This window comes from Muntiacus reevesi, chromosome 1, assembly GCF_963930625.1.
Source record: "Muntiacus reevesi chromosome 1, mMunRee1.1, whole genome shotgun sequence".
NCBI classification, from domain to species: Eukaryota; Metazoa; Chordata; class Mammalia; order Artiodactyla; family Cervidae; genus Muntiacus; species Muntiacus reevesi.
This window is the reverse complement of record NC_089249.1, coordinates 103959765-103986999: the sequence shown is the minus strand read 5'-3', so window position 1 is coordinate 103986999 and position 27235 is coordinate 103959765. Positions and strand designations below refer to the sequence as shown.

Sequence of the window (27235 nt, the reverse complement as noted above, 5' to 3'; positions counted from 1 at the left end):
CTCTGAAAAAAACATTAGCTTCATGCAAAAATATACTTTTGGAATGAAAAGCGAGGTAATGTTTTAATTTTTAGCCTTCGGAGTGTTTTCTTTTACTATGATGGAGAGAGCAGTTTCAATGTTGAGTGCCACGGAAGGGGTTAATGCTGAACTTGGCAGGGTGTCAGTTAAACTTTTTTCTGGCTCTGCTCCAGGTTTCCCCTTGAAGGGATTTTCCTCTGCTTCTGCATCTCTGCAACAAGACCCTATATAAAGAGCTGACTTTCTATTTCATTCCTCACCAAACCTCACCGAAACTCACTGGCTTTAGGAGCTCAAGACTCTTCCCAGGAACCTTCAAGAGGAACAGAAAGAAGAGTTTTGGAATCATTACTTTTTCATAAGAACAGCAGCGTAAATGCCTAAGAAGATGTTTGTGATCTTTGGCGTCTCAAATATTCTTTGGATGGTGTTTGCAGTTTGTAAGTTCCCCTTGATTTGTTCCAAATGCTAGTATTCCATTTTAGCCCTGACTTTGACTTCAGTCACTTTGTTATGATAATAAAGAAAGGCAATGTGTGTGCTTCGTCATTTGTGTCCAACCCTTTGCAACCCCATGGACTGTAGCCCACCAGGTTTCTCTGTCCATGGAGTTTCTCCAGGCAAGAATACTGGAGTGCATTGCCATGCCCTCCTCCAGGGGCTTTTCCTAACCCAGGAATCAAACTCTGGTCTCCTGCTTTTCAGGAGCTTTCTTTACTATCTGAGCCATCAGGAAGCCCTGGATTTTTAACGAGTAGGAAAACTTAATTTAGCCTAACTTTTAATGTGCTACTGACTACTGCTATTAATATGTATCATTATATTGTCATAGTTAAAGCAGCAAAGTTGTTGTTTTTTGGATTTTTTCAATGTTGCGTGAGTAATTGGATTCTGTTTCTAGGAAGGTCTGTCTCTTTAGTTTCCTGAACTTGATAATGAGAAAAAACTTGGCTAGTGACAAAACAACTAATAAATGGGCATCAAGGTCAGAATTGAGAATTCTCAGAAGCAAAGATGATTTTAACAACTTCTCTTGGCAGTGACTCCTGTGCTGCCCTGCGTTACTTAGAAGCAGTTTAGGAAAGAGATCAGTCAGATCTGGGTGTTATACTAGAACAGAGAAGGAGGAGTAGAATACTAAACAATCCAGTGGTAAGCTTGTTTTTCTCTTTTTGCCTTCACAGCTCAAGCTTTCGAAGTGGACATGTTTCCAGATGAATCCAAAATTTTTGCTCAGATTGGTGAGTCTGTTTCACTGACTTGCAGCACAACAGGCTGTGACTCTGCATCATTTTCTTGGAGAACTCAGATGGACAGTCCACTGAATGGGAAGGTGAGAAATGACGGGACCAAATCCACGCTGATCATGGATCCTGTTAATTTCGGGAATGAACACCAGTACCTGTGCACAGTGATTTGCGGGGCTATAAAACTGGAGAAAGCAATCCGAGTGGAGATCTACTGTGAGTACTTTAGCTAATGTTTGATTTTCTCTCCATTTTGCTTTAAAATAAATTTTGTAAAAGGATAATTTTAAGAGAAAAAAAAGAAAAAGGATACTCATGTCCAGATTCTTGGCTAGGGGAAAGAGTGCAGCAAGAAATCTAGAAGACAGTTGAATCTACCACCAGACTAGAGACCTAGATCTTGGCTTCTGTTTCCAACTCTGCCGCGAATATGGTGACCACGGGTGAGGTTCAACTTCTCTAGGCTTCAGTTTTCTTAAACATAAAGTGAAGTTCTCTAAGATTCTTTTTATTTTATTTGTGTGTGTGTGTGTTTAATTTGATTCAATTGGTTTCTTACATGTTTACTTGGCCATATGTCAAATGACTTATGAATTCCATACTTCAGGGATTTTCTATTTATTCTTATGCAATTTGGTACTTAAAATTAGGTTAAAGTTTAAGGAGGATATATAATTTAATACTGGGATTTGGTACAAAATCTTCCCCCTTAGACAGAAGAAAAATATCTGCAAACTTTTCACTCATTTGACTTCAGCAGAGATAAATTTAGAAGTTTTATTTCTGTTTTTGTTTGGTGCCATTAAGTCTTAATGCTCAACAGCTTAACCTCAAGGATATTTGGAAAATGAACTCGATTTGCCTAGTGAATGTGGATGAATAGCCTTTGTTTACTAGCCTACCAAAATGTATTTCAATCCATTCTCAATCCAGCAAGAAAGTTAGAAAAAGGAGTGAAAAAAATAACCTGAAATACATCACTTGCATTCTGGTTACTGCTCCTGACAGAAAACCAGAATCCTTGATAGTCATCTCTTTAGGAAGACCTTATTTGGTTATCTTTTCTAATTATGCTGCTTTTCTTTTGCTAAGGTGGAGCTCAACTTGGTCCAATAATCTTAACTGATTCTTCAATAATCCCTTATGTAGCTAATGCTTCTCAGGAAACCAGCTGCTTTCAATTATGCTGGTTGTACATGCAGAGTTTATGTCTGCGAAGCCTTCTGAGCTCCATGAAAGGCTCCCTTATGTAAATACAGGGGAAAGTAGCCAGTTCTTACATTATGTGACAGCAAACTATGTGGATTATAGGCGCATTTCTTTCAGAATACAAGGGACAAAATTATTGGTGGAAAAATGAGAAGTACTGTTTCTTCACAAAGCAAATTTTTGCCACTTCCTTTGCCTCTCCTTGCAGGAACCAAATAGTTGCAGATTTAAGAATGAAAATGAAGGCCCTTCTGGCTTTAATTATCTTGCCTGAAATTTCTTTTTTTTTTTCCTTCAAGAGTGTCTGTCTTTCATTATGTTTAACAGTCCTGTCTCCATTCCACATTTGATTGTAATATTTTTTAGAGTTGGGACCTTTGTATTCTTATTTCACAGTCTTGAATCAAGCCAGTATGTTACCATCATGGTGGTTTGCAATGGAAAGCAGCCTTGCAAAGAAAGCAATGGCTCACTGAACTAGTGCTCTCCTTGACATTAAAAATTTCAAGTGGAATATTAGTTAGATGTTGAGTTAGACATTTTGGGAGGCAAATCTGCCTTCCATAATTTAAAGATTGCACAGATGTATATTTCTGGTGGATGAATGCCTGTTCAAAAGCCAATTATTTGGAGTTGCTCTTTTCATTTCTTAGCATATCTTGCCTAATAATTATTCTTTGCAATGATATTTTAAGCTTCAGGTTCCTTATCTGTAAGATGAAGTATATCTACCCTGACCAAAATAAAAGCCTGTGATATAATGATAAAAGACTGTGATATAACATAATGAAAGTCCCAGTAGTCATATGGAATAATAAAAGTCTTGAGTTTAAATCCCAGCATCACCATTACTAGCTGTGTGAACTTAGCAAAGTTATGCAAATGTGCTGAGTCTATGCTTTCATATCTATGAAATGCGGTATCTATTTCTTAGGGTTGTTGTGAGTATAAAATAAAGTCATCAATGTTAAATGAATAGCACAGGGATGGGCACATATCAATATTCAATAAACATAAGTTTCTTCTTCCTCCTTTTACTCTGGCAACATGCAACCCTTTGTACATGCAGGATCAGAACTGAAGAACTCTTTAACAGGTTGTTCTGATTTTGAATGCACCCCAAACCATGAAAGGGTATTTAAACAATTCATTCTGCTGTATTAAGATTGTATTCACAAAAATATTAGACTCAGATTACATTGATTTAAATCAGTAAGGGACTTTACACAATAAGAACAAAAAATCCACATGCTTGTACTCGTTTGACCTTTGCAGCTTTCTCTAAGGATCCAGAGATTCATTTGAGTAGCCCCCCAGAGGTCGGGAAGCAAGTCACAGTCACGTGTTCGGTGCCTGATGTTTACCCATTTGAAAGGCTGGAGATAGAGTTGTTCAAAGGCAACCGTTCCATGAAAATACAGGAATTTCTGGAGCCTTCAGAAAAAAAGGCCCAGGAAACAAAGAGTTTGAAAGTGACCTTCTCACCTACTGATGAGGATATTGGGAAAGCTCTTGTTTGTCAAGCTACATTATACATTTATGATGATGATTCTCCACCCAAAGTAAGGAAAACTACAAAAGAACTGGAAGTCTACAGTAAGTACTTGTGTCTGTCTATGGGAATATACTCTTGGATGCACACAGCAATAAGTTGAGCAGCTACAGTCAAGAAGAAACAAGCTTGTAGTTTTTATACCATTTTGATTCACTGAGAGCATAATTCTTGTCAACTGCATAATTCAAAAAAAGCACACCCAATTAGGGTTGAGAAAAGTTGAGCTTGAATTCTGTCTGCATTAACTGTGAATTAGAGTCACTTAATTTCTCAGTCTAGCAAAGGGGAATCATGATAATACCTCTTGATTGGGGAGCTTCCCTGGTGGCTCAATCAGTAATGAATCTGCCTGCAATGCCAGAGACCAGGGTTCTATCCCTGGATTGGGAAGATCCCTTGGAGAAGGGAATTGCAACCCACTCCAGTACTCTTACCTGGAAAATCCCATGGACTGAGGAGACTAGTGGGCTATAGTCCATGGGGTCAGAAGAGTCGGACCTGACTTGATGATTAAATCACTGCCACCTGATTGGGTAGTGAGAAATAATAGGCTCAAGTGATAAAATGTTTTAAATTATGTTTTGTAAACTCTTATATCATGCCTTGAAATATCAAGGTATAGAAGTTTTACAAGCAGCACTTAGTCTGTGTGTGATCGTATGTGTGTGAGCATATGTGTGTGTGCACACCTGGACACGTGTGCATGGGGTGGGAGAGAGGAGTTGAGATTTGGTTGTATCCATTCTCTCAGAGATGGCTGGGGGAGTTGAGGCAGTCTTGTAACCCCAAAGTTGTGTAGGAGTGACTCACTGTGCTCTGTTCTAGATTAAAATGCTCCTGTCTTCTCTGGACACCATAGTTAAAAGGAGCATTGCCTTCTACAGTATGTCTAGCTGAGACAGAATGAGATGGAAAGGATTTTATCAATGTTTTGAGAAGAATAGTCAAAAATAGGAGGTATTTTTCCTAGAGAATATAAAACTTGGAAATGAGGGCTATAATTAAGTATTTGAATGACTGTCATGTAGAAGTGGGATTTGGATTATTCTTTAGCAATAGAGGACTGAACTATGACCGGTGTATAGAAGTTAGTTACAAAGAGAAAGATTTCAGCTCAATAGAGGGAAAATGTTCTAATAATCAGAGTTGTCAAAAAATCAAATGGAAAATATTTACTATAAGGCAATGGATTGTTGTGTGCACTGGAAGTGTTGAAGCTGACTTGCATGAACATTTGGCAAGGAAGCTGAACTGGAATTTGTACCTTACCTGGGAGATTGAACCACATAAGTCTAACGGTTTTTCTTAATTTCTGAGTATCTATGGCCACCTGAAAACACCAAACATCAAAAAAAGTTACTCCATCAAATCAGTCAGAAACTGGATTGACTAATTTTTTGACTCAGCAATTCTTTATGCTAGTTTGGCAGAGTATGTCCAGTTGAGAAAGCTGTAAATACAGTCTATGAGAGAAACACAGTAGCCCTGTGGGACCATTATGATGCTTAGCAATGACTAATACTGTGCTCTGCCTTCTCAGTCTCACCCAAAGACACAGCTATATCTGTGAATCCCTCCACAAGGCTGCAGGAAGGCGACTCTGTGACGATGACGTGTACCAGTGCAGGTCTACCAGCTCCACAGATTCTCTGGAGCAAGAAATTAGACAATGGGAATCTACAGCTCCTTTCTGAGAATGCAACTCTCACTTTGATTTCTATGAGGGGCAGAAGATTCTGGGATTTATGTATGTGAAGGAATTAATCTGGTTGGAATGACAGAAAAGAGGTGAAATTAATTGTTCAAGGTAAGCAGAAATTGAAAAAGGTGCCATCATCAGATTTAAGCAATAGTGAAATAGCTTCAATGCCAGAAATACTTCATTGTGTTTTGAGTGAGTGAGTGAAGTCTCTCAGTCATGTCCAACTCTTTGTGAGCCCATGGACTGTAGCCTGCCAGTCTCCTTCGTCCATGGAATTTTCCTGGAAAGGGTACTGGAATGGGGTTGGCATTTCCTTCTCTGGGGGGATTCTCCCAACCCAGGAATTGAACCGGGTCTCCACACTGCAGGCAGACTCTTTACCATTTGAGTTACCGGGGGAACCCTCATTATGTTTTACGATGATCCATTTGACTGTTCTGTACTGTAGCACAATTATATACTCACCTTACTCATGCTTTTTGGGAGAAATCTTTCCTGCCAGAGCTTCCATTAGTTCTGCTGTTTTGGTTCCTTTTCATTTCTCATCATTCTTTCATTGCTCCAACCCTTGGCTTTCTCTCTTCCTTCTGCCCCTTGTGTATTAGTATTCTGTTTCCATGTCTAGTCCTCCTCCCTTGTCACTTCCAAGATTTGAGGCTATGTATTATTGATATATGCTGTTTACTCTGAAATTTGTGTTCCTATTCCATATCATCAAAACCTGTTGGTTCTACTTCAAAATGATCCCTCTAAGAATCTGACCTCTATTCTTCAAACCTCTTGCCATAGCTTTACTTCATCATCTCTCCTTTGGGCTCCTGAAAGATATTCTTAAATAACATTCACTGACCATCAGCTATTTTCCAGGCACTTTACATATGTTTCCTATGATCTTTAAGAAATGGCTAAGGAGTAAGTACTTTGTATTCATTTTAGTGATGAGAGAATAGTGTCTCATAGAGATTAATAATGACTCTTATTTATTGGTACAGCTAATACTTGCCAGGAGTTTCCTTGCTACTTTATAAATGCTACCACTTTAGTTTTTGCCACAACCTTTTGAAGTGAATAAAAGCTCAGACTCAGAATAGTTCACAACTTGCCATGTCACATAACTCATTAATGGCATTTACTGTGATTTTTAACATAGACCCAATTTAACCTCCAAACTCCATGATTTTTTAACTATGGCTAATTGTTTTTAAATGGTCACCCTACTATCATTCTGTCCCCCAACATAATCCTATGTACTAGCTACCAGAGTTATCTACTTGAAACAAGAAGACTGCATATTTCATATGACTTCAACTTGACCCTAATTGCATATAAATTAAAACTCACATTTCCCAAAATAGTTGCATAAAACTCTTCAGAATCCTAGTCAGAAATGACCTTTGCATCTTTGTGGTTGACTCTGTGTCTGTTTATGCTATAACTTCTGCTTCGAGTGTCCTTTCCTTCCTTATCTGGCAAACTTTTAGCCATCCTTCAAGATCAAGCTCATGTCAGCCTCCCAATTCCAGTTTGTGTTAGGCATAGCTAGTTTTTGATCCCTTCATGTACATTCAACACTTCTTATGAACTTGTATGTGCTTTTGTTCAGTTTAACATATGTTAATTAAGGTGCCTTGTCCAAGAATCAAAGAATTGTGCTTGGTACTGGGTACAGACATAAAAAGTCACAGTGATTACCCTAGAGGAACTTATAATCTAGAGATTGCAGATGTATAAATAGATAATTTAGATATTTTTAGTAAGAGCCAATACTTATGTAAGTGTGTCTTTCCACTAAACTGACTGGCAACTCCTCAAGTTAGGGACTGGTGTGTGTGTGTGTTTGTGTGTGTGTTTTACGAGTGCCTGCCATGTGGTAGGTGCTCAGTAGATACTGAATGAATAACTTGTGAACATAAATTAAAAAACATACTTTTAAAACAAGAAAACATGGAATTTGAACTTGCATGGCTAAAAAGATACAATTCAAACTCTCTCAAAAGATGAACCCGTTTGCTTTTAGGTCAGCATTTTTCAAGAAACCAGGGAAAAACATTACACTGATAAAAGCATGTAAAGCTAATCTTTCATGATTAGCTGTATCCCATTTCAGTGTGAAAAGGAAACGTGTTCTGGATTAGGCAGTACTGCTTTTCATTTTGCATCAGAGGACATTAGCAACCTTAAGTGCTGAAGAGAGAATTGAACTTCAGTTATCTTAGACCTGGAAGATCTTCTGGAGAAGTGGAGAAGGAAATGGCTACCCACTCCAGTATTCTTGCCTGGAGAATTCTGTGGACAGAGGAGCCTGGAAGGCTATAGTCCTTGGGGTCACAAGGAGTTGGACACGAATGAGCGACTAACACTTTTTTTCTATCTCACAGTTACTCTTTCAGGAGTCATGAGTTTACACGGCAACCTATGCAGCCACTGTAAAACACCATCTGAGACTGTTCACAGGCAGGAAGCAGATCTTTATATTCTCCATTCTCACACTAGCATATAAGGAATTCAGAAACGCTGGTTATTGTTTCTAAATGAACTTTCTCCTTCAAAAATCTGATAGCATGTCAGTTTGTTATGGTAATTTGAGGGAAGCATTCTTTGGAAGATACCATAATGGCTGTGTTAGACAAACCAAACTGAAAAAATCTTCTGGCACGGATGAGAACCCTTCAAAATGTAGTGGCCTTTAGATTATGTATATGCTGTGATTTCTTTTTTCTATCTCTAGCCAGCTATTTACAAGGGCAAGTTTTAGTGAGTTTTCTGTGAAGTCTCATCTGTCACTTTTAGAGGTGCTCAACACTCCCACTTTTGCTAGGGGAATAGAGTCAAGATTTAAAATTCTTCTTCTCCCTAGACAGTAGTCATCCCAAAGCAGCTGGGTGCCCCGCAGGGATTGCATTGGCAGTCAAAGAACTTTGCTAGATATTTCAGATTTTTTGCCCTGCATTTCAGCCATTGAAATATTGTAAAGTATCTTTATGTTGTATTAAGAAAATTTAAGAGGTGATTTGCATACCCCTTTAATGCTTAGATTTTGACTTTGCCGTGTGATTCTGAAATCATACTTTTCAGTGTGATTTCAGTATGTGTTTTCAGTGGGATTCTATGTGACTTTCATGTTACACTTTATTCTGTTGATACAGAAGCTCTAAATACTGGTCTGCTACAGGTATTGTTTCTAATCAGAAGCCATATTTATATAGCTTTTTTCAGTACTTTCCTTAGATTTGGTTTTCTTTCCACCTGAGGATATTTGGATTTAGTTGTTCAAGTGAAAAGCTGGGATCTTAAATCAGACTCACCTGGCTTCAAGTCCTAATTTTGCCACTTGCAGTTTGGATGAAGTTATTTTTCCTCAAGAAGAAATGGGAGAGGAGAGGAAAGAGGAGAAGGATGGAAAATAAGGAAAAGTAGAATGAGACACTGAGAGTCAAGGAGAAGAAGCAATGATACCAGATCCTGAAGTTGTGTGGATTACATGAGATAATATTCATATACGTAATGTGGTTTAAGCAGCGATTGACACACTGGAATCTTATATTTTTGAGCTTTTGTCCCTCGGTTATAAGAATACAATAAACACCTTTAAGTGGAGAATGAATTTTTGTTATGAAAAGGTGCCAGTCTCTGTCTTGACACATTTTTATTCCTGTTCATTCTGTTGAATGAATGAATCACAGCGTCTTGTATGTTTGTTCTTAAAAGCTGTGGTTCCCTTCCTGATAGTCCCAATGTGGAAAGGAGTAGTATATTCTTGGCACAGATGTTAGCTAAAAAGAAGTCAGAAAAAAAAAAAAAAAAAAAAAAACTGTATGTTGAACTTTGGTAAAAGAATTTTATTTTTGTCTTGTTCTTTTCTCCCCACCAGAGAAAATGTTTACTGTTGAGATCTCTCCTGGACCCCAGATTGCTGCTCAGATTGGTGACTCAGTCGTGTTGACCTGTGATGTCAGGAACTGCGATGCCCCATCTTTCTCTTGGAGAACGCAGATAGACAGCCCTCTGAACGGGAAGGTGAGGACCGAGGGCTCCAAGTCCACGTTGACCCTGAGCCCTGTGAATTTTGAGAACGAACATTTCTACCTGTGCACTGTGATGTGTGGTCAAAGGAAACTGGAAAGGGGAATCCAGGTGGAGCTCTACTGTAAGTAGATTTCAAAATCATTTACTGTTTTTGTTGTTGTTGTTGTTCCCGGTTCCATTGAAAGAAGCAAAATGCAAATCTGTGATACCCAACAAGGTCTTTGTGTTTAGGAAGGAAATTTAGCATTGTGAATGGTTCTCAAATCTCCAAACCAAAGATTTTGATGCAGCTTTGATGTATATATTTCATAGTAAATATTACACATGAATCCAGCATCCCTGATCCTTAGTTTGTGTCTTGTCTGTACTCTGTCATCATGGACTTGAACATGATGCATGTCCCCTGCTACCCACCCTACTCTGGTTGTATATGGTGTGTACAGAGATGGTTGTATGCAAAGAGTAGAAACAGTGCCCATTCAGATAATAGGGTGGGATGACAAATTATTCGAATTGGAGGGTGAGGCCCAAACCTACTGTTTTAAAGATACATTTGAAAGCTGATTGGCGGGATGGAGACATGAGGCAATAGTGAGCAGGAGAAAACCTGGGAGTTAGAATGATCACCAGGGATGGTCAGTGCAACAGCTCAGGTGAAAAGAAGCACCAGAAGATTGCACTAGATTTGAGTATTGATTTATACCACATACATATACTACACTTCTTCTTGCTATTCCTGTCACCTTAACAAAATCGTAGAGCTTCAAATCTCTATGAATTGACATGGCTGGAATTCCTCAGTTTATAATGAATGAGGACAAGATATACAAAGTGATCAGAAAGTTCCCTGGTGGCTCAGATGGTAAAGAATCCGCCTGCAATGCAGGAACTGCGAATTCAATCCCTGGGTCAGGAAGATTATTTGGAAGAGGAAATGGCAACTCAATCCAGTAGTCCTGTCTGGAGAATTCCACGAACAGAGGAGCCTGGGGGTCTACATAGTCCATGGGGTTGCATAGAGTCAGACATGACTGAGTGGCTAAGCACAGCACACAGCACACACATTCTGCCTTGTTTTTATTGAGCAGAATCCAAGAGAACAATTGTGGACATGTTCCTCCAGAAATCCTGCCCAAACTTGTGTTACCCCTCAAGATTTTGCTCAAAGTGAGTTAGAGTATGTCTGTAAAGGGATTTGAATCTCTCAAAAGACAGGTTAATTTATTGCTTTATCATGTTACCAAGAGTCCAGGAGCTGCCGATGCAGCACACTCCCAACAGCAATGAGAACCAGCAGTGAAGCCTTATGGTCCTGTGGAAACGTTAGAGAATCTGTCACTTGACAACATATTGCTTCAGGAGAAAAAAATTTTAGCATTGCTCTTGATAACTGTTCTCATCTTAGTTTTGTTGATTTGTATCAAGATGTGTTATGAATATTACTTAGAATCTGAATCTCTTGTTTTTTTTCTGAACTACAAGTATTATTCAAGAAACGTTTAAAATTTTCTGCCTAAACCTGGCCATTTGAAATAAAAATGTCTAAATTGCTTGACTCTGTGAAAGCAAGCCTGGGCTCTGAGCTCAAGGAAATAGGAATTCTGATCTCAGCTGGGTGACTTACTAGATATGATGTCAAATGGCAGACTCTTAGCCTTTATAAGTTTAATAAGTCTCCCTAGCTATCAAATACATTCTCTGTGCATTTTTCTAGCTTTAAAATAAGTTAATACCCATTAGATTACGCTGTTTTGAAGACTGAGATAATGAATATTAAGGGACTAGCACATAATAAACATCCAATACATCATGGAAAATATTTAAAATGTTTAAAATGTATGTATACTAAGTAAGATGGTAGAAGCTGATATGTCCTTTGAAAAGACTAGTCCTTAGCTGTCAGCAAAACTGTATCACTAAGGAGCGAAGAGTATGAAGTATATTTATTTCTTGATGATTTGATGTGCTAAGTATTTTTTGTTTCCAGCATTACTTTTATTTGATATCATAAATATTTATATTTAATGTTGTGATGTATCTATTAGTAATCATTTTATCCCAGGTGAATTAAAACCTTCACTTTGAGAACTTTGCATTTAATAGAGGTTAGCTCTGTTTTTCTTCTAGTGTCACATATAAACCTCATATTTTGCTTGATATTTGCAGCCTTCCCTAGTGATCCAGAAATTGAAATGAGTGGTCCGTTAGTGAGTGGAAACCCAGTCACTGTAAGTTGCAAGGTTCCTAATGTATATCCTTTGGACCGGCTGGAGATTGAATTGTTTAAAGGGGAGAGTATTATGATGAATAAAATCTTTTTGGAAGATTTAAGTAAGAAAGCCCTAGAGACCAAGAGTTTAGAGATGACCTTCATCCCCACCATTGAAGATACTGGAAATGTTCTTGTTTGTCTGGCTCAGTTACCTATTGATGAAATGGAATTTGAACCCAAACAAAGGCAGAGTACACAGATGCTTTATGTTAATGGTAAGTACATGTATGATGTATCCACAATTTAATGTGAATTTTTTTTTATCATGTTTTCCAGGTAATAGTTAACATGAAGTTCATAGTTAAAACCATTGTGAAATGGAATAATTGAAAAGAAACTACAAAATAATGATTTCATATTAAAAAAAACCCCTCAAACTTAAAGCAACTGTTTATTTGCTTATGATTCTAAGCTGGTAGTTTGGGAAGAGGTCAGATGAGCAGTTTTTTCAATATGCTATCAAATGAACACACATGTTCATTTTCAGTCTGTTGGAAGTTCATGGGGGATGGTCTCAGGTAGCCTCACTTCCAAGCCTGGGCCTTCTCTGGGGGTGCCTGGGCCTTCCTTTCTTCATATTGAAGAGAGGTAGCATAGATTTAGTCACCAGAGTGCAGGGCTTCAAGAGAGTGAAAATGAAGGTGGCTTCTTGGGGCCTAAGCTTGAAAGTCCTACAGAGTTACTTCTTCTAGGGTATATTGTTCAAAGTTAGTCACAAGGACAGCCTAGATTCAAGAGGTAGAAAAATAGTCTACCTTTTCATAGGTGATTTACATAGTTCATGTTCATGTTTAATGTACTATAAATGTCAATACACACTATCATTGACCATCCATTTTTTTTGACAGCAAGAATGTCTCTATAGATTTTATTTCCATTAAAAAATATCCATGATATGTTCATATTCTACTCTGGATCATTCTGTATAGGGCTTCCATGGTGGGTCAGTGGTAAAGAATCTGTCTGCTAATGCGGGAGACTGGGCTCAATCCTTGCGTTGGGAAGATCCCCAGGAGAGGAGATGGCAACCCACGTCAGTGTTCTTGCCTGGGACATCCCGTGGACAGGGAAGCCTGGCAAGCTACAGTCCATGAGATCACAAAGAATCAGACGTGACTTAGGGACTAAACAACAAAAACAATCATTTTGTATCTGCTAAAGTAAATGAGGGCAGAAAACTCCTTTGGTAAAGTTATCAAGGTTTATAAACTGTTCTAACCCACAAATACATAGCCAAGTTTTGCAACACTGATAAAAACTCTTTGGAACTCGGGGTGTAAACAGCCAAGCTAACAAGTGTCCCTACCTTTTCAGTTGCTCCCAGGGATACAACCATCTTGGTCAGTCCCTCCTCCATCCTGGAGGAAGGTAGTTCTGTGAATATGACATGCGCTAGCGATGGCCTTCCAGCTCCCAAAATCCTGTGGAGCAGGCAGCTAAGTAATGGGGATCTACAGCCTATTTCTGAGAATGCAACTCTCACCTTCATGTCTACAAAAATGGAAGATTCTGGTATTTATGTCTGTGAAGGCATTAACCAGGCTGGAATAAGCAGAAAAGAAGTTGAATTAATTATTCAAGGTGAGCTAAAGTGATTAAATGAGTTATTAGCGCTATTCTTATTTTGGTTATGTTACTGGTTTTGAATAAAGTCCTTTTAAAACAAATTTTCTAAAACAAAATGCACTGAACATTTTGAAGAGCTCTGCGTGGAAGTCTGGAATAGTACTTCTTCATGAACCATTCCAAGTCACTTATCCTAGAAGTCTTTCAACCTCAAGTGGAAAGCTAGCTCTAGGAACTGTGCCAAGAGTTCCAGTTACACTTATGGGGCATTGATTATGGTGTTGAAAAAAGGATAGGAAGACGTATATACATATTTTGGAATTACTTAGGGCCCAGGTGGCACTAGTGGTGAAGAACCTGCCTGACAATGTGGGTTAAATGTAAGAGACGTGGGTTGGACCCCTGGATCTGGAAGATCCCCTGGAGGAGAGCATCGCAACCCACTCCAGTGTTCTTGTCTGGAGAGTCCCATGGACAGGAGAGCCAGGCGGGCTATGCTCCACAGGGTCGCAAAGAGTTGGACATGACTGAAGCAACTTAGCACCTTGCATACAAAATCACCTTATCTAACTGGATTAAATTCCTCATGGTAATCTCATAAAATGACTGCTAGAGCTTGCTTAGAAGGCTAAGAAGGCTCTTAAACCTTTTATAAATTCTGAGATTGAGTAGCAGTGACCTTTCACTCTGATTCATCAATTTAATGGCATAGAATCACTAGGATGGATTAAGTTAGGAGATCCAGATCCATTCTTTTCAGGATGGAGAAGCAAAACTGAGAACAAAATAATTTCTAGTTGACAGGTTGAAGCTCTAGGCAGTTTTGGGAAAAGTCATGAAGTAGTCAATTTGGATTTCCCTCATACCTTCCCTTTTGGGGTTTGAGGTCCTCTTCTTCACTAGGGCTGTCAGTTCTTCTCTTATCCCTTGGTATTATTTCCACTAAGGTGTTAGTGACTGTCTTGTTACCTTGTTACAATAATTATTTGTATTTTAAAGGAAAGGAAGAAACTTGGAAGAGAAATGCACTACCCTAAAGAAAGCTCTTAGGATGTAGCTTTGGTTGAGGAAAGAGTATCAAGTCACAAAGTAAATAATCTTAATGGGAACCTCCCTCCACAGGTTGCACGTTAACAGAGATGTTGTATGTCAGATACTAAACCCAGGATAACAACTGGTGTGTTGATTGTAAGAGCCATCTCTGCACAGCTTAATTTCTTGATCTGGAAAGATCTAGTTCAAAACTCAGAAGCCTTTTATACTTCAAGAAATAGTTGCATGACTTAGTGACCCCCCAAAAAATGTTATTTTCCACATTTGAAATCGCCAACTGTTTTTAAACACCCATTCATTGGCTAAGGTTGGGTAAGAATTACATTAAGGCTGAGGCCCCAAACTTTTTGACACCAGGGTCAGGTTTTGTGGAAGACAGTTTTCCATGGGTTGGGGAGGGGGCTCACTTCAGAGTGATTCAAGTGCAGTAGGGTTCATTCTTCTATGAGACTCTAATGTTGCCACTGATCTGACAGGAGGTGGAGCTCAGGTGGTAGCCGTGGGGCGGGAGTGTAAATATAGATGAAGTGCCACTTGTCAGGTGCTCACCTCCTGCTCTGTGACTGGGTCCCTAATAGGACAGAGATTGGTACCAGTCCATGGCCTGAGGGTTTGGCACCCTTGTATAAGGGACATGAAGGAAGCATGAGATGTCTTCTTTTATTAAAAATAGGACCATTTATAAGAATCCAGTAAATGTTTGACTTCTTTAATTGCCCCTCTAAATATTTAATGCAAACAGTAAGCACAAATACCATCTTGACAACTACTGTTGCTGTCATTAAATTAATGTGGAATGTGTTTATATTTCATTCAATCAGAGGTATCTTTAAATTCTTTCCACAGTTGCTCCAAAAGATATACAACTTACAGCTTTTCCTTCTGAGAGTGTCAAGGAAGGAGACACTGTCATTATCTCCTGTATATGTGGGAATGTTCCCCCAACTTTGATAATTCTGAAGAAAAAAGCAAAGACTGGCTACACAGTGCTACAGTCTACAGATGGTGCATATACCATTCACAGGGCTCAGTTAGAGGATGCGGGAGTATACCAATGTGAATCCAAAAATGAAGTTGGCTCACAGCTAAGAAGCCTAACACTTGATGTTAAAGGTTAGTTTGTTTTTTTTGTTTGTTTTTTGTTTCTTGTTATTTTTAATAACAGGTCTGAAGCTTGGTGGGTTGTAAAGAATTTCAAGGGTTAGATGAATGAATTGGCAAAATGTAACTGAATTCCATGTCAATTATGGTTATTTCTTGGTGTTTCCTAAAATAATCATGTACAGGTGCTCTGTCCTTTTAGCCAGGTTGTTGACATTTATCATAAATCAGTGTCGGATTCCCATTTGCTATTTGAAACGTTGACAATTCATCGTTGGTCTCTGAGGTCTTTCATTTCTTGTGTGTTTAAATGTATTTTCAAAACCTTTCTTTGGGAGTTATAGGGAAACTAAAGAAGTAGAATTGGCACATGGAAAAAGAAAGGTTTATGTAGACCCTTTTCCTTCCTACCCGAAGAGAGTGTCACTCTCTGAATAAGTGACTGCATATTTTTCAGATTAACTCTTCTGGATTTGAGAATGATGATCTTAATGCGGAACAATGTAAAGGAGTCTCTAGACTACAGAATTACTTCCTTAGAATATCTAAGCTCCTAGTCCATCCTGCTGTTTTCTGATGGAGAAAGGGAGGGAGGGGGCCATGGCCCCCAGCAGAGGAATTTCAGGGGCCAGCTTAATTTCAGTCCATCTGTGAACTCACAGTAGGATCTGTTGATCTTATCAGTGAACGTAGTAAGTGTCAGCATTTATTGCTCAGTCTTCCACTCCTTGAGTGGTAAGGAGCTCCCACTGTGTACTGGAAGCCAAACTTGAAATAAACATGACTGTGAACAAATGCAACTCTTAAAGAGCCTTTGGCACTGGGCTCCCAGAGACAACAACTATCAATGTAAAGAGAATTTAAATTTGGGTCAGAAAATGGGTTCAAATTTTACTCATCTCATCAAATCTCTCAAGATTACAAGCTTTGCCATGTTTTCTGTCTTCACAATACCTCCTCGAAACACAACAATATCCCTTGTATCATGTCACTCAAAATGACACAGGAGTGTATATAATCAATGCTTCCAGATTTCTGGATGATTGAGATCTTAGTTATGAGTAGGTTGAAATTCATCTATTCCTATTTAATCCTTGATGTCTCCAGACCACCTTTAATTAAGCCTATTTCCAGGGACTTGGATTCCTAAAGTGAAGTCGCTCAGTCGTGTCCGACTCTTTGCAACCCCATGGACTGTAGCCCACCAGGCTACTCCATCCATGGGATTTCCAGGCAAGAATACTGGAGTGGGTTGCCATTTCCTTCTCCAGGGGATCTTCCTGACTCAGGGATCAAACCCTGGTCTCCTGCACTGCAGGCAGACTATTTACCATCTAAGCCATCAGGGATTCCTAACATTTTCATTATTCTTTTTGTAGTCAATGATTCTCTTTTAAAGACATATCAAAGCTTCTTCTCCTCTTTTTAAGTTTCTCATATATTGTTGTCTTTTCTAATTGCTTTATTAAGTTGATAACTTTACATATTTGCTATTTTTCACTCATTACTTAAATGAACAATTAAAGCACATTGTGGGCACTCAGCTAGAACCCCCAAACTAAATATGGTTTCAACTAACTACAAATGAATGGAAACAAAATTTGATGTTTTCCTGGGAATTTTGAACTAGTTATCCTTTGCATTTAGCTGAGATTGTAAACTAATTTTGGTTTGTTTTGCTTTAGAAATATGTTTGCTCAAATATATTTCAATGATAAAAATGTTTGGGAGTCTTTAGAATTTTCAGTATTGATGCGGTTAATAGAAAACTATATTTGAAGGTTGCCCTGGTAACCAACTCAGCAGCAAATTTGTACTTTACTGCAGATGCCTGAGGGGAAAAACCAAAGGCAAAAGACAGTATAATACTTATTAAGTTGAAAACAATAAGATCAGAAATACCATTGCCTACCATGTCATCAATACTGATGCCTAAGCATAATTATGATAATGAATACGTCATTAAAATATTACTCTCATACTCTTAGTTCTACCCTAGTAAGGAAAAGTAGAAAAATAGGGTAATTATCATTATGTTTATGATGAAGTTTTTTTAACTTCAATAATTCAAAAATCAGCTTCCCTTCATCTGACCCTAGTGATTCTTTTCTTCTTGGTTGACTTCTGGTGATTAGAAACCTCTAGAAGTAAAGCAATGATTATCAATCTCAAATCATTCATTTCTTCTAGAACAAAAACAATATAGAAGCCTCTTGAAGAAACTTACTATTTATGAGGTCATACTGTGCTGTGCAAGAATAAATATAAATAGAAATGAATCGCCAGTAAATATCATGCTGCCTTCTTCAGATATTCTTATGAGGTTAAAATGTTAAATACTATTGTAACTGTCAGACGATTTTTAGTGTAGTAGAAAGAGTACTAAGAGTACTTTGCCTGGAGAATCCCAGGGACGGGGGAGCCTTGTGGGCTGCCATCTCTGGGGTCGCACAGAGCTGGACACGACTGAAGTGACTTAGCAGCAGCAGTAGCAGAAAGAGTACTAATTTAAAAGTTTTGTGACACTATTACTTTATGAATTCAATTTATGACTAAATGACAATGACAGGATGTAGAAAGAAAACAATATATATTGTTATTTGAAAGATATTATTGGGGAAAGAAAAGATATTTTTTGGGTGCAAGCTACTCCAAGCAGTGAGCCAGTTGCTAGCTATTGAGTGGTGGATCAAAAGAAACTAGATACATGACCTTATGTAATTCAGTCTGAAGGAGGGAACCAAAACTAATAGATAATCAAACACACAGATGTTTAACTATAAGTGGTGATGAGGGCTGTGAAGGGAAAATGTAGTGGGTTATAAAAGTATACAGGGAAAAAAGTGCATTGCTGTTGTTCAGTCACTTACTTGTGTCTGACTCTTTGCAACCGCATGGTCTGCAGCATGCCAGGCTTCCATGTCTTCACCATCTCCTGGAGCCTGCTCAGACTCAGGTCCATTGAGTCAGTGATGCCATCCAACCATCTCATCCTCTATTGCCCCCTTCTCCTCCTGTATGTTAAGTTCCTAATTTAGGCTGGTGGAAATGCAGGTCAGAGAATGCCTCTTTGAGGAAGTAACACTTAAGTAAAAATATAAAGCTATCCAGAGAACTTCATATTGTCAAGAAATGATATAAATGCTGAAGAGGAATAATGTATATTAAGATGCCCTACTTCAGAGATACAAAATATAAAATTTTCTATATATTTCTAAAAAAGCCATTGGCAAGAATTCTTTCTCTTACTATCTCATACATGATGTTTGACTATAATGGTTGCACTGTAGGTATTTCAGGACCTTTCTTGGAGTATTGGTGAGTTATTTTAACTCATTAATAATCTGAGTCCTAGTTCTTTAGTACATACTTTTATTTCCCAAAGTAAACACTCTTGTCCCATTCTCACTCTTCTAAATGAGCCTTAAAAAGTTGCACCCTTCCTTCCATCCTGTTATTGGACCTGCATCTATGTGAATCTAAGTTTGTGGAAGTCAGCAACTGGCATCTTTAGATTCAATATGACCATAACAACTGCTAACTATTATTTGATTAATTCAGAGAAATGTGCATTTGAGTCCTGTTGGTTCTTATCACTGGTTTAATTCACTTTTCTTCAGAAAACTAGTGGTACTATTAAAATAAAACTTGTGACTGTTATTATTAAACAATTTCTTTTCATACCAGACATTAATTGCATCCATCTTGTTATTTTCCAGGAAGAGAAAGTAACAAGGACTATTTTTCTCCTGAATTTCTCATGCTGTATTGTGCATCCGCCTTAATATTAACTGCCATTGGAATGATTGCTTACTTTGCTAGAAGAGCTAACATGACAGGGTCGTACAGTCTTGTAGAAGCACAGAGAACAAAAGTGTAGCTAACGCTTGAAACGTTCTACTAAAGACATTGCCAGTTCAGATCCTTGATACTGCTCATCATTCCATGAGGAAAACAGAAACTGGGAGTTCAGGCTTCCTTGAATGCAGTGAACACTTGGAAAGAAATGGCTGCCTATGGCCCTTACTGTGAACAAGAAGCCAAAGGAAAATTTCTGCTTAAAAACTAGGCACTACCATTGAGGTGACTGGAGTAATTTCTTGATGTGTATATACAATAACATGATTTGTATATATGTAAAACTATGCCGTAGCAAGGTTGCTTGGAATATCAGCACACTAGAGTCAATATATCTAAAATTATTAAAATGTTGCTTGAACTGATTGTTATAACTTAATGCATCTTCATATCAACTGGCAGCTGACCTATGTCATCTTTTAATTATTTTATTTCCTGTAACAAAATTCTATTCCTATAAAGTTCATAGGCAACAATTTCATGTTGTGGGGAGATGCCAGGGTTTTATATTGTCATAGGCAAATGATAAACCAAGAGGGCACTGGGTTGACTTTCAGGTACTAAACACTTCAACCTATGGTATAATGGTTAACTGGATTTCTCTGGGTGGTACTGACACGGTACGGAGACATTTTTTGATGTTTGTTCATCAGACTTGTGTAATTTTCCCAAGTGATCTAAAAATGCAACTTCTTTTGATTTTCTTTTGTAAATGTTTAGGGTTTTCGGGGATTTTTTTGTACAGTAAAGTGATAATTTCTGGAATTGAAAGAGTTGTGTGTTTATTTATTATAAGTTGCGTCTTTTAATCATGTTGTAACTCTTTTGGTAATGTCAAGTTCCAAATACCTGAGAGTTCAAACCCATAGAAATAATATCTACTTGAAGTGAGCTCCTCACAGATTACTTTTATCAGAATTAAGATGGGAACTTTTATCTTGGGGCCATCCTAACCTGTTGAATTGAAATACCTGGTTTAGTTGCCTTGGAACCTGCAATTAAAAAAATTGTTTTAAATATAATATGCACAGAAAGAGTGAATGCAGATGAACATGGACATGTTAAAGCGTAGCAAGTGAACACCTGTACCACTAAAGCAAAGAGATAGAGCATTACTGTTCTTCAGAGCCTCTTAGATGCCATTCATTGATTGCAGCTCTGTTACTGAGGCTTCAACAAGATCTTGAATTGTACATTAACCTTTTCCCTCCTTTCTTTGGGGATTTTATACCTATATATGTTCTTAGTCGTGTCCAACTCTTTGCAACCCCATGGACTGGAGCCTGCCAGGTTCTTCTGTCCATGGGATTTCCAGGCAAGAATACTGGAGTGGGTTGCCATTTCCTTCTGCAAGGGATCTTCCCGACCCAGGGATGGAACCCAGGTCTCCTGTGTCTCCTGCTTTGCAGGAAGATCCTTTACCCACTGAGCCTTTGAGGAAGCCCTTATACCTATATAGGTAACCCTAAGTAGAATATTGTTTTGTTTGCCAGCTTTTGAATCTTACATGCATGCCTGCTAAGTCACTTTAGTCAAGTCCAACTCTTTGTTACCCCATGGGCTATAGCCCTCCAGGCTCCTCTGTCTATGGGATTCTCCAGGCAAGAATACTGGAGTGGGTTGTCATTTCTCCCTCCAGGGGATCTTTCCAACCCAGAGATGGAAACACTGTCTCTTGTGTCTCTTGCTTTGGCAGGTAAGTTCTTTACCATTAGCACCACCTCGGAAGCCCCTAAATATAATCAAATGGTATATTTGATGGTGATTTTATTTTTCACTCAAAAGTATGTTTTTGCTTAATTAATCCATATTGTTATATTTAGCTATGTATATTCATTATCAGATTTTGCCACAACTTATTTATATAGGATATATATATATACTGTTGGTGGATATTTGGGCTGTTTACAGTTTTTACAATATGATCAAAATTTCTATAAACACTGTCTTACATATTCCTGAATTACGTGTATGCATTAACTTAGAGTGCAAGAATTAAGTGTATATATCCTAATGAAATGGCTGGATTGCAGGAAATGTACACTTTCAGGTTTATAAGGAAAGCTAAACTATTTTCTGAAGCAGTTGAAGTAATTTATACTCCCACCAGCAGTGAATAAGTGTCCACATTACTAAACAGCTTACTGGTGACATTGTCTCACTTAGAAATTTGCCTTTCTTATGGCTTAAAATTGTTTTCCATATTGTTTTTAACTTGTATTTTACTGATTACTAGTGAGGTTGAACATCTTATCATATATTTAAGGACTCTGTGTTTAGGATCATTGGAGCTGGCCCTTTTGTGAAATATCTGTACATTTCTTTTGCTGTTTCCCTGGTGGTCTTTTATTGATTTGCGGGAGATTTTAAAATATGTTTATATATTTTAGAATATGTGTATATATTACCCTAAAACAATGGGCTTCACTGGTGGCTTAGTGGTAAAGAATCTGTCTGCCAATGCAGGAGGCACAGATTCTATTCCTAGATCATGATACAAACACACACACACACACACACACACATATATATATATACACACACATTTATATTTATTCTGGATGCTAGTCCTTTGTTGGTTTCCCCTTGTATCCTTCTGGGAGTTTTACAGTTTCAGGTCTTATGTTTATGTCTTTGCCTCTTTTGAATTAATTTTTGTATATGGTATAATCCCACTGTTCTTTATATTTCCTCTTTTTTGGCTTTCTTTTGAATTACTATATTTTTAGCAATTACATTTTCTCTTTCTTGTAGGCTCACTTGTTTTTTTTTTTTTTTTTTTTTTTTTTTTTTTTTTTTAGTAGTTACTTTAAGGTCTTTGTTGTTTAGTAGCTAAGTCATATCTGGCTCTCTGTGACCCCAGGAACTGTAGCCCACCAGGCTCCTCTGTCCATGAAATTTCCCAGCCAATAATACTGGAGTGGGTAACCATTCCCTTCTCCAGAGGATCTTCCTGACCCAGGAATTGAACCTGGGTCTCCTACATTGCAGGCAGATTCTTTACCATCTGAGCCACCAGGGAAGCCCTTATTTCTTTATTCTTACCTTTCAGCTCACTAGCTTGTTCTTCAACTGTCTTTACTCTCCTATCATATCATGCATTGAGTTCTTTATCTCAAATTTTTATTTATGCTATAGTATTTCTATTTGGTTATACCATATAACTGCCAGCTCTTTCTTTATGTTAATAATATCTTCCTCATCTTTCTGAAGATGATTATAATGCTCACTTTAAATCTCTAGCTAATTAAGTCTTATTTTTCAGGTATAAGTTTCTCAGTTTGCTTTTTTTAATCCTGGTATCAAATGTCTTTTGTTAGTGTGCCTGTGAGCTCACAGTCTTTATGAGTGTTCACTAGCCTTCATGAGAAAGTTAAATTCCAGGTTAACTGTTTCTCTTGTGGTAAATTTAAGGATAAGGGTAGAGTGGGGAAGCCACTCTACATCCCAGTAGGGGTGTCAGGACTCTCCACTGTCTCTTTATCATTCCTCTTCCCCACAGTTGACACTGTTCTCTGGCTAATTTTGTCATGCTTTCACCTAGGGGACTGCTTTTCCTTTTCCTTTCCTTGTAACATGCTAGATCTCTGTATCAGCCCAGGAGGAATCATTTGAAGGAAATATATCTATTTCTCTATATTAAGGGATTTGTGATAGTGATTCAAGCCTACACAGTGGAAAAGAGCTGGTTAAACTGTCTCTGCAAGACTGTTGTCTTCATTTCTGATGCTAGAGTTTGAAGCCTGTAAGGAAGTCAGTCAGAAGGGAGATGTGGATGTAAAGTCAGAGACAGCAAGGAAAAATTAGAACTTATAAACATCAGCTGGAACCTGCAATGATGGATGGGAACCCATGTCAGTTCCCACTGCTTTCAATCTCAAGGCAGTAAGACACTGGAACCCTTCATTGTGGACCCAAACACATCTGGCTCTTGAATCAGAAAAGGTGAAGGAGGTGCCGGAGAATCTGGATCATTTGATGTCCATGAAGTAAGCCAGCAAACTGACAATGCTTATGAGTTTCAACAGTTCCTGGTCATCTTGTTTTTGTTTGAGAAAATAAACAAACAAGACAAAAACTACCAAACAAGAAAACAAAATGATCTGAGTGTTACTTCACATCTACTATCCAATATTGCACAAAAGTCTAACTGGAAATACAGAGAAATGAATTCTTGGCAATGTAGTTCGTACTAGCCAAGTTGATACATTCCAAAGCCACCACAACCTCAGCATATGGAAAATGATTGACGTTATTGGTTATGTTGTTTTGCTTTTCTGGTGATATGTTTCAACAGCTCTCTTCTTTTCTGACAAATCATTCTGAGGAGAAAGAGACAATTAAGATGATGCTCTGACCATAGGATTTTTTTTTTTTTAGAGGTCAGAGTTTATTTCTACTTTAATTATACTCAAGGAACTTTCAGAAGGGTAAAAGACCCAGTGATATCTGGGTTTAATATATATCATAGAGAGGTGCAGATAGTTGCTGCCTCTGTTTCAAAACCCTCAGGATGACTGTGGGCAGTTTGATGCCTCACTAATTCTTCTGGTCCAAGAGAGGTGTAGTCTGAGTTTTGGCATAATCCATACAAGAGGATCCCTCCAGAAATGAGGATTAAAATGATGCCAGAAGCAATTATTGTCACTGAGAGGGAGAAAGGTAAATGATTACCGAAGAAGGCTACCACAGCAATTTTGAGGAGCATAATTATTAATCCGATACGGATCCAACAGATAGGCTTGCAGAATTCTTGCTTTAGTCTTTGAAACCAGGTCCACTGACCATGAGCTTGAGTAGCTGGGATCATGACGAGTCTTATCTGATTAAATGAATCTCCTTAATAACAAACAGGCAAACACATTTCAAGATGAAACCTTGACCATAGGATTTTTAAAGAGTTCTTTATTGCACATTTCAGCCTAGGCATCGGAGTAGATGTGCATTTAAGAAAAGCTGGTTGTCCGAACTGCTTCTAAAGATAAGAAGATAAAGCTGTACCTTGACCAACACCTGCTCTTATTAGTACAAGATATCATTCACCTAAGAATATCATTCTTTCCTTTGGGTCCATAAATTAGAAACCTAGAGGGAAAAAATTCACGACTCTCCAATGCCTTTAATTTCTAACCCTGGCTTGTGACTGGTTAGTGCAGCTTAATAGTATCCATCCTGGTCAACGTACTTCAATGTTGAATTTTCACACTGTACTTCTATGTGGCTCTATAACTCTAGACCACAGGAAATCCAGGCAAATAAAATATAGTTGATGCTTGTTTAGTTGACATAATATCTTGCTGCTTTCTTTGTTATATGTTTTTGTGTGTAGGTGTATTAAACCTTTCCATATTAGCACTCATATATCTCTCACATGATGTTATTACTAAATAGATATTCACCTTTTAAAAAAATAAAATATAGTTGAAATTTTATTCTTATTTGGACATAATAACTGAATTTAAACTCCCACAAATGACTAAAATTAAAGCCTGTAGGGAAGTCAGTCAAAACACCAATAAATATAGTATTTATACCATAAATAATAATGTATTAAAATTGCTTATTTTACTCAATATTTGGATCTTTCTTGGAAGTCACAGAGCATGCTGGTGAAATAATTATTATAAAAATGTTCCTAAATTAAGTAAAAAAGATAGAGAGAGAAAGCAAGAGATGTCAGTGCTCTTGCTGTAAACTATTTTGGGAAGACATTTTGGAAGATGTCTTCCAAATTAAGGACAGGTCAGATATTATGCTCTTTCATTGTCTTAGAAGATCTGAGAGACTAAGTAATCAAAATTGAGCAAAGAAGAAGTGTCTTCAAAACTTTAAACTTCACAAAGAAGTTTACCCAGGTAGAAGGGGACAAGTGCATTGACTGATTTTCCTGAAAAATGTCAATGCCTTGACAACGGCTATGAAAGCTTGATGACCCTTAACATCTCATGGAACAAAGGAGTCAGTAAAACAAGGTGAAGATGTTAAAGGGGGAACATAAGAAACACAAAAGAAAGATGTCAAAGTGACAAGTTAAACATAATCCACAGAATAAGAAACGTCAGAAGCCTCCTCCACAGTACACCTACAAACACCTGCCCTTTTGTTAATACATAAAAGAGAGCCTCTCACTGTAACCCCGTCACTTCCTCATGGGGGTAAATCAGATGACTAGGCAGTGTGAGGGTGCCTGGTGGGAGAGATTTTATTGGGCAGCAAACTGGACAATGCATCCAGTAAACTGCATTTTACATTAATCAGTCTTTTGTTTGTTTCTTCCAGATCCTAGATATTCAAGTCTTTCGACTGGACCTCATTTCTCCTGTATCACTCCACTTACAAAATCACAAAGGGGTTAATAGATTAAAGTAGGCATATTCACTGAATAAACCTTCTGTTTGTTAGGGAAGAATGGTATGGGATCCACTTTGACCTGAAAGCTTCTAATTTAAGCCAACTTTCAAAGACAAAAGATAATCAGATTCTTGTGGTATCTTTGATTATATGAGACCTTACTCAAATTTGTAATCTACAACCACAGATCTCTCATGACCTTGGATGTCTGTGACCTGGCACCAGTGGAGGATCCACTATGATCTCAAAGAGTCCACCCATTTGCCTCGGTGTTAAATTCCACCTTAAAGCCGAAAGCCTTTTAAGTTTTGTTTCTACCTAGTAGTAAAAATAGTATTACAGCAAATACCACAATGGGATACAAAAACAATGTATAAGTAAGTTATTCATATCAATTCCTCTAATGAAGAATTGCTATAGTTAATTTGTTTCCAAGGCAAACCATTCAATATCATAGTAATCCAAGTCTATGCCCCAACAAGTAAGACTGAAGAAGCTGAAGTTGAATGGCCCTATGAAGACCTACAAGACCTTCTATAACTAACGCCCCCAAAATGATGTCCTTTTCATTATAGGAGACTGGAATGCAAAGTAGGAAGTCAAGAAACACCTGGAGTAACAGGCAAATTTGGCCTTGGAGTACAGAATGAAGCAGGGCAAAGGCTAATAGAGTTTTGCCAAGAGAACGCACTGGTCAGAGCAAACACCCTCTTCCCACAACAAAAGAGAAGACTCTACACATGAACCATCTCATACACTAGTAATGCTCAAAATTCTCCAAGCCAGGCTTCAATAGTACGTGGACCATGAATTTCCAGATGTTCAAGCTGGTTTTAGAAAAGGCAGAGGAACCAGAGATCAAATTGCCAACATCTGTTGGATGATCAAAAAAGCGAGAGTTCCAGAAAAACGTCTACTTCTGCTTTATTGACTATGCCAAAGCCTTTGACTGTGTGGAGCACAAGAAACTGTGGAAAATTCTTAAAGAGATGGGAATACTAGACCACCTGACCTGTCTTTTGAGAAATCTGTACGCAGGTCAGCAAGCAACAGTTAGAACTGGACATGGAACAACAGACTGGTTCCAAATATGGAAAGGAGTATGTCAAGGCAGTATATGGTCACCCTGCTTATTTAACTTATATGCAGAGTACATCATGAAAAATGGTGGGCTGGATGAAGCACAAGCTAGAATCAAGATTGCCAGGAGAAATATCAATAACCTCAGATATGCAGATGACACCACCCTTACGGCAGAAAGTGAAGAAGAATTA

The 27235-nt window shown here is 38.0% G+C and overlaps 1 protein-coding gene across 1 annotated transcript in view; it reads left to right on the top strand.

The window, feature by feature from the left end:
- Nucleotides 1-281: 281 nt before the first annotated feature.
- VCAM1 (vascular cell adhesion molecule 1) overlaps nt 282-27235 on the top strand; it is a 61223-nt gene continuing 34269 nt past the window's right edge. The window contains 10 exon segments of the mRNA XM_065907946.1: nt 282-461; nt 1206-1484; nt 3753-4073; nt 5573-5757; nt 5759-5804; nt 5807-5839; nt 9606-9881; nt 11927-12247; nt 13347-13613; nt 26867-26872. Coding sequence (XP_065764018.1) covers nt 398-461; nt 1206-1484; nt 3753-4073; nt 5573-5757; nt 5759-5804; nt 5807-5839; nt 9606-9881; nt 11927-12247; nt 13347-13613; nt 26867-26872 — 1798 coding nt within the window. The 5' untranslated portion in view covers nt 282-397.